We start from the raw sequence: 13491 nt of genomic DNA on the forward strand, positions 1-13491 counted from the left end.
AAAATAGTTTTTTCATCATGAATTTCCTAGAAAGGAAAAAAACTGTATGGACGTTGTGTTATAAAATAGGCTTCTGAGTATGGTGCATCTCTGACCCAGTCATGCCTACTTCCAGTGCAGAAAGTGGCTCCTCCTGGCCACACAAGTTATTTGGCTTCACTAATATACACCAGAAGGGACAAGGAGGTGTTCTCATGCCAAGTCAGTGGTTGTTGCATTAAGCAATTTCCCAGTAAAGTTCAAATCCACAGGAGCCCCAATTAAAGTGGCCTAATAAATTGCTTTATTAGCTCTCCATTATCTTAAAGGACACCCCATGAGATAGAGACATGGGAGCAAATGGCCAATCCCTAGATCTGAGTTGTATTTTGACTTTAAACACAAATGTAATTTATTGGTTTTTCAGTTCAGGAGTAAGATAATCTGGAGTATGTCTGAACTCCTTGTATCTGTCACCCAAGAGATAGTGGTGCCTGCTGTTTATGTGTCGAGCTGAGTGATGAACATTGTAAGAAAGCAAACTCCTTATCTGCAAGGGATTTCCCAATTGCAAAAATAATACATGCATGTGTGTACATACATGTCTCCACACATGTGTACACAAAGGAAGAGATGGAGGGAGGGAAGCAGAGATTATAGGAAATGCCCAGTAATTGGCCTTAGAAGTAAAAGATGTAGTCATAGGTAGGTGCTTTCATTTCTCTGTTGCACACCCACTGTTTGTTCTCAGCCTGAGTGAAGCCTGATAAGGCCAGGTACCTTAATAGCACAGAGCTAACGAGCTTGTCTTCATAAGAACTCCATTATCTCATCCACCTCCTCACAGACCTTTCCCACACATTCGTTACCATTATCTCCAGCTTCATCTTTCTGTCCTTCTTGATTTTCAAGACTATTCTCCCTGTGTTTACTGCTGTCTTCTAATTTATATGTTTGCTATATGCTTTCGTACTTCTGATTTTTTTTCTTCTACTCTCTTTCTTATTTCTTTATAGATTGTTTATCTACCTGGTACTTGTGGGTTTATTTCTTGGGTCCTACTTTTAGTTCACTTAGACTGTTGACTACAAATATCTCTATTTTTCCTGTGGCATGCATTTATCTTGAACATTTATTCTCTTTTATTCTGATTTACTTCCTAGTTTTCTCTAGTCTGGTAATATTGCTCCTTTTTTTAAATTGAGCTCATTCTCCCAGCTAATTTGTACCTTTAAAGTTTTGCCTAAGTTCTTAATGAATCATTTAGCATAATTTGTCACTACATTGATCCCTAATTTAATGCTCACTTCCTAACTGCTCCACTGACTGATTCAAAGACAATGAAAGAGAGCTGAGAGTTATTCCATATTGCCAGGGTAATGAAATGTTTACCTCAGGGAACTATCCAATCTGTATGTTTATTGTTCTTTGGAAACATTATTTTTGTATTTTAAATTATGATTAATATTTGGTTTTGGTCTTTCCAAATTAATACAGCTTTAAGTGTTGCTTTTTAAATTTTGCCACATGTACTGGAAGATATTGCATACTTTCCTTTGCTTTAATTTATTTGTGTGTGTGTGTGTGTGTGTGTGTGTGTGTGTGTGTGTGTGTGTGTGTGTGTGTACTTTTAGGGTAAATTTATGTAGAAAAGCTTTCTCTATGTCTGTCTCTTGCCATTCATTTGTTTACCTGCATGCTCTATTTTCAAGGAAGGTAGAAATTACTCTAAAATATAATTCTGGAAGTAACTTTATGAAAGCTAATGCAAGAAAAACAAAAACAATACTCTCTGGAATTTTAGGGGAGGATGGAAAGTGAACCTCCTAGAACAAGTAAATCCCATGTGACAGTTTTCTAAAGCAAATTACTGAAGATAAATGCCATTATTGAGGGATTTCACCTGAGGGAGACTGGTTGGTTGTCTGTACCTTGAATTCTACCCAACTGTGTCCCTAATATATATCTTTGACACCAAAGTGACATCTCACCCAACATGTGACTGAAGGAATATGGAGTCATTTCCTCCAATGCATAAAGATCACTGACACCATGAACAAAGTCAACTACTAAAATAATTCTACTATGTAGCCTTCACTTCCTTGGTCTTCTTAGTGGGCCTGGGTCATTGTTTCCTCATCAATGAACAAAGAGCAAACAATCATGCCCTATCTCCTCAGGGTCATTCCATGCCATGTAAAGCCATCTATCCATCCATCCATTTCTTTACTCATTGGACTTATTATGAAGCATTGAGTGTTATGATGTTCTGAGGCAAAGAAGGTCTAAATTCCAATCTCCGCCTTTAAGAAACTGATGGCTTGATAAGAAGCAAGTTAGTCAATGATTAGAATTTACTATGGCAAGTAAAAACAGAAGAGTACTGGAAAGCAAAATAGGTTGATGATTGAGGGGAAAAGGACATAGAGAAGGCTTTCTGAATGAGATGACCAGTAAACTGAGGTGAGTCTTAAGAAGTATACAGAAAGTATAAGTAGCCATGTAAGGAGTGAGTGGCTTTTCAAGTACAATGAGCAGCATTGCAAAGGCAACAAGCATGAAACACTGCTTCTTAATATAACTAGAAGTTCTGATTTGCTACTCTGAATGATGGGAGAGTAGGAAGTGGCATGATAAAGCTTTGGAGAAACAATGCAGGAACAGTGTCATTAGAAGTAGGAAATGTAGATCCATTATTTACAAAGGACGCTTAGTAAAAGAGAGGAATGAATCAGGTTGCAAGAAGAGGAACTGGAGATGAATGAGGTAGGAAAGCAAGGAGATGTAGTGTCATATTCCTTCAGAAATATTTGCTATAAGGAAACAGGGAGGCAAATAATTGGAGATGTCTAATGGGTGTTGGGATTGTGCTGAGACAAAGTTGAAATCATAGTGTGGATGCTGAAATAAAGGAAGTGTGTTGAAGAGATGAACCAAAGGGGAGAGTGTATTGATGAGGAGAGGTGACCCAAGGCAGCTTCTAGGGAATGTGATCTAAACAGCCAACAAAAAATATCTTATAAATAAGTCCTAAAAGAAGAGGCCAGAAATACAGTACTGGATTCTAGGAAAGAGCTATGTGGAGGAGTTTCAAGATGTTTCTGGTGCACAGTGTTGGTTCTTATTGAGAAGACATTTTTATAAGGACTGAAACATGGCACTTGGGAATTGAGATTAATGTGTGTTTGGGAGCTATTACAGTTGTTGGAGAAATGAGAGATGAAGTATAAATTGATTTTGTAGATGCTTAGCTTACATAAGGCAGTGGTGAGTGATGATAACAGTAAGTCATGGGTATGAGCATGTTGACAGGCTTTCTTGTCTTTTTGGAATGGAGAAATCCCAACATGTCTTTTAAGCCTAAAAAAAAGTTTGAGAGGAAAGAGAAAGACTGAAGAGGTAAGAAGAAAATGACTCTTCTAAGAATCAGTAGTGTTCTAGCTAAGGTCTGTGATCTTAATAATAAAACAATCCACATTTCCATGTAATCCCTTCAGGGAACAATCCATAGCAGCTTTAGTATAGGAATGGAGGGAATTTAGCCCTATGTCAGGATAGAGCTTTGTCACATAGTTGCTAAAGGAAATCATGGGGTGAGAGTTCCTAGGACCATAGAGCAGGAGCCATTTACATGATGCACCACAGAATGTAGGCCAGGGAGTTGGTATAAGTGCCTTACAATAGAGATAGCCAGAGAGTGTTGGTTTTGTTGACATCATTGTAGACATGATACAGGAGTAAGGGTTTCACAGAATTAGGTCAGTAGAGTGGTAGACTGGGCTTAGAGCATGAGAAAACAAGATTGAATATTTCAGAGAAAAGGTCATTCTGCTTAATAAAAGCAGCAGGGTTATTTGGAGTTTCCCCCCCTAGCCAAACATTGCCTCTTGGGTTTAGAAAATCATTTGTCTATATATAACTTCCAGAGAGCTTGACAGTTCCAACTAGACACCATACATTGAAATTGTATATACTTACCCATGGTATTGTGGCTAGAACCATTCAATTAAAAGGTGATGTAAACAGTGGGTTGAAAGGGGAAAAAAGGAGATAACACTGATCTGAGGAAGACCAAGGATCCCCTAAGGAAGGGGTTTGAAGAAGTTGCCCACTTGTATCTCCTGTTTCAGAATAATGCCAGTGTAGAGATTGGGAAGAAAGACTGGAAGGCAAAGTCTTCAAAGGAACAGGGGCATAAACAGGAAGGGGAAAGTGCCAATCACTTCAAAAGAAGAGTAATTTAAGTATTGACCTCAAATAAACACTTTGGAATAAAGTGACAGAAATGTAACTTCACCATTCTTGCAGATGGGAAAGTCTTGGGGTAGAGCACCTCCCTCTAGGATTATATAAGTAGAAATCCACACAAAAGGCTACAGTACCTCATTTTAAATATAGATTCCCTCAGATAACAGTGATTTATGGAGAAATTTGAGAACCCAAGGCAAGAAATGTTGAGAGTATTTAATGGTATAAGCTCTAGCTCTAGAGATAATGTAGACTATTAGGAATGGGTATAGAATCGGTATAGGTCACAAGATGGGCTTTTGTTTCTTTATATGGTGATAGAATAGAGATAGATGACAAAATATGAGATTTTAGAAGGTTTACCTAACCCTAAGGTAACAAGGAAAATTTGTTCATACTTGGAAGGTCCCAAAGTAAAATGGTGTTTGCATTTTGTGATGCAACCAGTAGTTGGTGGCTTTGCTCTCTGTTCTGACAGAATATGGAAGCTACACTTAGAAAGTGATGCTCACTTGGATGTCTGTTCTTTGCAAATACCAACCTTGGGTGAATCAGATTGAATCTTAGCCCAACAACCAGGTTAGCATGGATTTTAGTATATGTCACCAACGTTTCCTAAATTCTTAATGGAAAGAAATTCATTGTAGAATTCCCAAGAAATGAAGTAAAACAACAATCAGATATCTAAGCTCCATGTAATTATTGAAGATTTGCTGAAGACTAGGACAAAAGTTGCTTCATTTTTCTTGAAAATCTACCAAGTCATCAGCTAATTGGAGTCCAAGTTTATGTTCTTGGAACATAGTGAGAATTAGGTTCACATACTAGTTCTGCCAGCTTTATAAAGGTGGTTCCATAGTTTAAGTGAGATAACTCTGGAACTACTTTTTTCATGGTCAGTCTTCCAAAAATGATGGGGCTTGAATATTCATATAGGTGCTAGAGAATTGTAAGATGAGGTTTGTTGTCAAGTGTTGTGAATTTTAGACAGAGAGATAGGTAGGAAAAGAGCCTCTAATAATACAGCATTGGTAAGTGGTAAGCTTATCAGTAAGCTTAGAATATATACTAGGTGGTTCTATGAGAGAGTCTTCAAGAAGAATAAGGACTGGTAAAGTGCTTGCATTAAATTTTGTGAGGCTTTAATATGATCTCCAGCATGGTAAACAAAAATAAAAGAAAAATGTAACAACTGAATGAGAATAATCCAGGCAGATCTGGCAGGAGAAGGTAAGAAATTCAATATTTTAAGTCATAGCCTGGCATATATAAAAGCGTGGAGGCAAGAGAAAACCCTGATATTTAGGAAGCATTGAGAATGTGGATAGTGGTTTCCATGGCAACAGTAGAAACTACAGAGGTAAACTGTTGACCAGGTCATGCAAGCTCTTAAATACAGTGTTTGAAGAATAAATTTTAACACGTAAGTAATGAGATCTTAAAGGCAACAACAGTATCTGGTCACAGAATAGCTAAATGAATCAGAGGGGAGCAAAATGGGAGGCAGTGGTACACGAGGGAAATATCAATGCCTTGGACAAAGATAATGACTTATGAAACAATTTCAGGAGATAGAATTAAAAGAAAAATGGTGACCAACAATGTAAACTTACAGAAAAAAAATCTAGGCTGGCTTCCAAAATGTTGGTTTTGTTATCTGGGCCAATGTAGGAGTACTAACTTCTGTGGGAACACTATGACTTGGCTATACAACTCTTTTCAAAACTTTTTAAAATTGAAAAATTGATTCTTTTATGCAATATATTGTGATTATGGTTTCTCATACTATTTCTCTTCCCAGCTCCCACTTAATCCCCCATCTGGGTGAATCCCTTTCTGTCTCTCTTAGAAAACAAACAGGTATCTAAGTAATAATAAAATAAAACAAGTCTAAAACAAACAAATCATAATATGACAAAACAATCAAGCAAGAAAAGGGACCAAGGAAAAAGCCTAACAAAGGCATACAACTCTTTTAAAGACTCAAATACATGATAAGTGTCAGTATGCTTCGTATTTCCTTAATTTTGTATACTGTCAAATCATTTCTTGTAATTATCAGTTGGAAAGGAGTGATATACTCTCTTCTTCATTCCATTCCTCCCCAAAGAGGAGACTAAGACCATATGCCTCCTCCAATATGGAGGATGAACACATTGGAGTTTCTTACTTTTTGCACTTGGCCTCAAGAGAAGGCAAAAAACTGGCTATCAAGCAACTTCCTTAGAAAGACACTTTGAGTCAAGTCTATACAGAGACTTTCTCATGTGCAGTGATTATATCTAAGACTGTATGTCATAAATGTGCAGTCAGTAGAGAAGAGGGGAGAGTTTATTTACAGGCAAAGAAGCCATGGATGAAAGTTCCTGAAAAGATGTAGGGCATAAAACAAGGTCTCTTTAACTGGAATCTAGAGGTGTTATGAACTTATGAAAATAAATGCAAAATTGTGTATGTGGTATTATGACATTTTGATGGGTAGAGGTCCTATAGATTTCTTTAGATTTTTCAAGTAGTATTTGGCCCTATAGAAGATATCCAGAGCTGGTTTCTATGACATTACTGAAGTTACTTCAACAGGATTCTGCATCCAACTGGAACAATTTTAAAGCCTTGGGGAGCCTTGATAAATTATGAATTATGTACTTACAATTGTCTATTGTTCTTAAATAAAAGTCTTCCCAAATTGTATAAAGTATTTTGTAGTACCATATCTTGATCTGTCTCTGTCAACCAGATTAGGGAGTTCCCTGCCATAGGCTTGTGTCTGGGAGAAAAGAATATGTACAGAGAAAAACTGCAGGACAAAGGCTGCAGTAGGAAGGGTAAAATAACAAACCCAATGTTACTCAAAGAAATGACGGTTACTGTGTGAGGAAGAAAATCAGACCATATTGTCAAAGAAATGCAGAGGCATGTGGTTAGCCATGTCCAGCAAGGTTGGGAGGTCAGAAAAAAGGAAAACAAAGATAAAAAGTTACCTCAGTGGAGCAAGAACAAGGGGAGGCTGTTCCATTTGCCACTCTGAACACATAGAAATGGCCACAATGGTATGTAAAAATCAGAGGAATTTGCACTACCAAGAGGTCTCCAGTCACTGTTCAGTAAGGATAACATCAATTACTAAAGTAAACTTGTTATAAACAATGGAGTCTTCGCTGAGGTTAAGACACAAGTACATATGTACCTGAAAATAATGAGTCTTAAAGTTTAAATTTAAGATTTAAATAAGTCAGTTGTCTCTCTATTTTGTAATTGGTTTTGGTGAGGCTTCTTATGCAGTTTATGGAAGCCAAAACTATGCCTCAAATAAATACATGTTAACATTTTGTCTTTAGCAAATAAGAAGAAAGAGAAAGAACGCCCAGAGATCTCTCTTCCTTCAGACTTTGAGCATACGATTCATGTGGGGTTTGATGCAGTCACCGGGGAATTCACTGTAAGTAAGCTCCTTATTTGGTGTTGTAAGCCATGAAAACAAAACCTATTTTCTTTACGAAATAGGTTTCAAGTAAGGATTGCTGTATTCCAAAACGTGAGACTGACGATGGACTTTTCCTGGATAATCGTACATAGCAATGGAAAACAGGCAACAACATTGACAAAATGGTTTTGTCTGTCTTAACAAATGTGTCTTATCACCCTATAATTTTAATTGAAAATATTTATTTGCCAAGGCACAGAAAATATAGCTGTGGTAAGGAGACCCTGCCTGAACCTGTTCTTTAATCATGTGAAGTGAATCAAAGAATGATTTATTCAACTTGTCCAGTGAAGGCACCTGAATAATTCAGGATTTACAGTGGCTCCTGAATTACACAGATCAGCTAACTACAGCAACCAAAAGTCTCTGTAAAATTTGCCTTGTGGCCCCTTTGATTTTAAGAACATAGATTATTTTTAGGATTATTAATAGTTATATTTTGTATACATTCAAAACCACAAGCTCCTTGTTTCAGGAAGAAATATTAGTTGTATATCACATATGTATTAATAGTTATATGATTATTCACATACATACTATATATGAATAATCTATTATAATTGCCAACATGAATTATCTGGCTATGACATACATCTAGGTCTGTTTCTTCTTTGGATAATTGCAGTGCTCAAATAGCACAGTGTCTCAGATATACGCCATTTTATTCTTCTAAAGAAAGTATTTGGCTGCCCCCTCCTTATTAGAAGAGTGAGGGGAGAGAGGTTGTTAGAAATATGACCCCATATTTCAGCCAATTTTTCTATACAGTAAGCAACTCAATTAACATAAGCATTTGGAAACAATAAGGAGCTTCAAATGAATTTAGAAAATTGAACTTTGATAAAAATCACCACAATATTTTATGTTTTACTAAGGTAGAAAATATATAGACATTGAAGAATGCAATTTCCTGTCTTGTAGCATGATGGTTAGTGAAGGAACTGTGTCATGTGGTTAAGTAGGGAGAAAGAAGCAAGGCAATTTGATTTGGAGAACTAAACTACATTGGTGAATTGGCAACCAAATTATTTTATTTGGGATTAAGCAGTTCAAGAATGAAATAGAAACAGAGTAAATGTCTTGCCTCATAAATTAGTGTAGGCTGATTATTTCTATGTTCTTGTTAGCAAGCAGAAAGAAATGCTCAGAAATGAGACTGCTGAAATTGAGATCGATACAATTTAATGAATTTTGATATCTGAGTCAAAGACATTACTTAAAAACCATTTAGTTTGAGCCCAGGCTTTATTTCATTGCTAGAACATTTTCTTGGCTACATTTAGAAACTACAAACCGATTATCAACATTACCACCCACCGTCTTTCCCACCGGATTGAAGATTGTTTTTGTAGTCTGACCATTGTGTGTTTAAAAACATCCAAGGAGACTCTAGTTAATTTTCTGATATTTGAAACAAGAAACGCCCTCAAACTTTATAGTTTTGTCTAACAATTTGTCTCTTTTCTTTTAAGCATTTCATTTTTTAGTACCTCTATGTTTTTCTTCCATTAAAACTTCTCATAGTTTGGTTGCTGTTATTCCATGTTTTCTTATCTTATTCTTTTCCTTTTGGGGTTATCCTGTGAGTGTCATCTCATTTAGCATTCTTCACTTGCACTTTATTTATGTCTGCCTTATTTGACATCCTTTGCACAGTTTCCCCATCTTTAGCTCTGTCTTTATTTTTGTTTGAGCTGTGAATAAAGGGAAACTAAGTCACCACCATCTTGCTGACTGCAGCACTAAGCCATTTCTATAGTGGTCTGAATTAGAACCTAATGGACCAATCAGAGACGAGGGAGGTGGAATATGTTAGAGATAGCCTTTCTAGTCCTGATGCAACCAATCCAAACAACTTCCTCTTACAAAATTCTTTGGAAATGAATTAGCTGTTTACTATTTCCACTAATAGAAATTCACTGACCTTGCAGACAGACACACAACAAATTTGGAAATTTGAAGTATTTTTTGTCATCTTGATGATCTTTAGCAGCTGCTTGTACATACATTTTAAAAATGATAATAAATTCTTCCTTCTTCATTATCTTAATCTGTGATTTTCAATTAGTATTCTAGTATATTTAACTTTTAAACTATCAAAACTAATAAGCCTTTAAAACTTCTATTGGTAGGATTTAGACTTGAGTCTTAATTGCCATAGATACCATTAGGTTATTGTCTGTTGGGGAAACTTGATTATTGTGGTTGTGGAGGCTGAATTTTGAGCAATTTCCTGAACTGCAGACCAGTTGTATTACAAGAGCCTACTCTGTGGAATAATTGAACACTAGTCTGATATGTTGCTTGGTGATTGCCCTAATGGCTAGTTGGCTCATATGATCTGGGCATACACTTGGACCCTACAGCTAAAATTAGGATGGGAGGTGAGATTTTGGGGTATTAAATTATTACAAGTCCTTACCCATTATATTGCCATTTTTGTCCCAAATACTTCAGAACTCCCCTTTCCAGACCTCTAGACCTGTGACGGTCGCTTCAAGTCAATCAGAGGGAAAAATGGTATGAGTGATATAAATTATCATTTCTTATGATAAGATAAATGCTTGGCCTGTTATATCATGCTGCCATTCTCCTGGGCTACACTGGACACACCCCAGCTTGATGTACACCCACTTGTTATTGTATACACACAGGCATCGATATGTGCTCCTGCTCCTGATGCTCAGACTTGTAGGTCTCCCTTAGCTGTCTAATGTTTTAGATTGATTCCTCAATTTGGAGTAATGAGATGTCTCTCTGATTATATACCATTGTGGCACATGCTCAAATTACAGTTAATCAGGTATCATTGAGAAACTAGTTTGTCTCACCTTAGAAAAGAGAAATTATATCAGCAGTATAGTCATGTGGTAAGTAGAGTTATTTAGAAGAACATCTTCAACTGACAGCATTTCTTTTTGCTGTCTAGTGATTATGATACCACTATTTATCACAAAAGTTTAGAAGTGCCATGGGAATGTATTATACCTATAAATATTCTAATGCTTATGGTAATGATCATGCCAGTGAAGTCTGCTTTAGTGGTTATGTGCAATGCATACCTGGATTTGTAACACTTAATAACTCCTTTGGCCATTACAGTATTAACCAAATGCTATTAATTGCACTTAGAATCAGAACTGGGATCATGCATGGGCTCCTGAGTTCCAATTTTTGGCTTAAGCTTTAGCATCAAACTGCGTGATGAATGCATGTAAACGTGTTGTTTCACTGTGCTTGGAGTAACCATCAATGCCAGGAATCAAAGACATATATCCCAAATCAAAGCAATTGGGTCAAAGCATGTTCCTTTAGCATTTAAGATATTTTTAATTAGACAATTCTGTTAATTTGTATCTGATCTTATTTGTGGGAAGTGGGGTTTGGGAACTATATCATTAAATGGAAATTATTCATGCAAGATTTGAAATGAAATGTTTTCCTTTCCCTAGTATAAATGCATACTAAACCTAAGCATAGTACCTGGCAGTATAAGGATGGCTTTCGTATAATTTCCTCTAAGCCACCCATGACTTTAGCTACAAAGTACAGAATAATAAAGCTTAATATTACAACAAAGTTCACTATTGTTACATAGCCACCCTTTGAATTTTAGCCACATAGATAAATGCAATGTGAAATGGAAATTTAGATTACCAGAACTGGGAACTGAAATTGGTAACTTCATCCCATGGCCACGGGCTATCTGTGATAACCCAGTTATAAAAACAACTTGCAAATGATTATTTAAGCTTTTTGTGATGCTATCCCTTGTCCCTCCAAATTCTTGTTGCTGCTGTTTGGTGATTTCCCCAATCACTTAATGGTAATTCTTATTACTGCCTATTTATGGCCCAAAGTGGAATTATATATCCAAACTTTGTAACACTACTTTCTCTGTTCCCTTAAATTTGTTGTCCTGTAGCCTGTCCTTTCCCGGGTTTAGTTAATAACCCCCTATTTCCATAACTGCCCCGCTTTAAAAGGGATCCCCTCCCCATTCAGACCCATTGGTTTCATTTCTTCCCACCTTCTAAGTTGTCCCACATTCTGTTTTAACTTTCTTTTCTTTCTTTATTTACGTCCATTACAGCCAGATCTCTATGGCTCACAGATGTGCCCAGGGAAGCTCCCAGAGGTGCGTCACAGGCCCAAAAGAAGCTTGCATCAAAGTGCTTCTTTGAGATGTCATAGCACTGCAGTAGCAGGTTCATGTGTGTGCAGTAGAGTTGTTGCTTGGCTTATCTCACTTTTTTGTTGTCATTCCCAAACTCTGGAGGCCCATGTCACACATTGTTTTGCCGAGACTTCATGGGACAAACCATATAAATTGTGTCTGGATGCACTTCAGCAATAGTGTAGCTATTTCTCTCTCCAAGCCATTCTTGGAGGTTGGATAATTATAAAATGGGGATATCTGCAGGTTGAACACACAGGAAAGAATGCTCAATGTAAAGCTAAAACTGCTCTGTAATTTTAAATAATTCTCCTTGCCCACCCCCCGCCTCTGCTCCACATGCTTCATATTATTCATTACAAATTTTTGAAAGGATTTGATATAGTCCCCAGCTTCTAAGTGGCCAATGAGTGAAGTAGGGAGGGAGGGAAAGGGGGAGGAAAGGAGGAAACCATGCCCTGTAGAAAGCTGCAAGAAAAATACCCCAAGCAGCATAAATGCTACTGTTCAGGCTTTCAGGGGCCATTGCTCCCCCCCCCACAAATCTAGTTTTTCTCCTCCAAATTTGATCAAACCCTAGAAGCCCTAAATTCCATTTTGTAAACAGAAAGTTTAAGCTGACCATGGATGAGACTTTCCTTTGATTTGAAAGGATATTCTGGTTAAAACATACCCCAAGTGATCTTATGTTACTCCAGTCATTAAAGAAAAATCACTGATCTGCACTATACTATACTGTGCACAAATTTAGAGAAGTCTTGCTATGTCTGCCCTGAGTCACCAGAAAAAACAAATAAGCTAAGCTGTATACATCATTTCATGGATGAGCAGAGTCAATATGGAGGTGATTTTCATGCGCTTTTTTTTTTAATCACAATCATACTCTCACCCACCCTTTTTAAGTTGGATCCTAGTTTTACCTATGTGTTTTGATTAGAGGAGAGAATGATTGCATTATTAAGTTACTAACGTTAAATCTAGAATGTAACTTCAGTTTCCCAAGTGTAATCCTACAGGTAGCATGGGCTTCTTGGTGAAGAACTTTACTGGAACATGTGCATGCTCCTGATGAATGTTCTGAGCAGCCATTCTTTCCCTTTGGTTGTCCACAGGGAATTCCTGAACAATGGGCGCGGTTACTCCAAACCTCTAACATAACAAAATTAGAGCAGAAGAAGAACCCACAAGCTGTTCTTGATGTCCTCAAATTCTATGACTCCAAAGAAACCGTCAACAACCAGAAATACATGAGCTTTACATCAGGAGGTAAGGAGGATGCTGTGGTATCAAAAGGGGAAGAGCCAGTTCTCAGAGCTTCATGAGGAGGCCAAAGTATCTATAGGGATATTGGAGTTAGCGTCAGTATTTTCTGCACATGGCTTCAGTGTAAATTAAGCAGCAGATGGGGTGGGAACCTGACATTCATGTTAGAAGATTTGTTTTAGTTGGGTTTTGTTATAGTACAAAGAAGGAAAGTGTTCACTGGAGCAGTGATGATAGCTTGAATCAGCAAGGACACGTCTTTCTAACTCTTCCTGAGTACAAATGTAGTCAGTCATATAAAACTAGGTTTCTAATATGGCAATGAAGTAAGAGGATAAGG

General features: G+C 37.1%; 1 protein-coding gene across 1 annotated transcript in view; it reads left to right on the forward strand.

The window, feature by feature from the left end:
- Pak3 (p21 (RAC1) activated kinase 3) overlaps positions 1-13491 on the forward strand; it is a 116800-nt gene that overhangs the window by 36136 nt on the left and 67173 nt on the right. The window contains exons 5-8 of the mRNA XM_051142529.1: positions 7566-7666; positions 10169-10231; positions 11805-11849; positions 13001-13154. Of these exons, the coding sequence (XP_050998486.1) occupies positions 7566-7666; positions 10169-10231; positions 11805-11849; positions 13001-13154 (363 nt within the window). The remainder of the gene's footprint in view (positions 1-7565; positions 7667-10168; positions 10232-11804; positions 11850-13000; positions 13155-13491) is intronic.

Source organism: Acomys russatus, chromosome X (genome assembly GCF_903995435.1).
Source record: "Acomys russatus chromosome X, mAcoRus1.1, whole genome shotgun sequence".
NCBI lineage: Eukaryota > Metazoa > Chordata > Mammalia > Rodentia > Muridae > Acomys > Acomys russatus.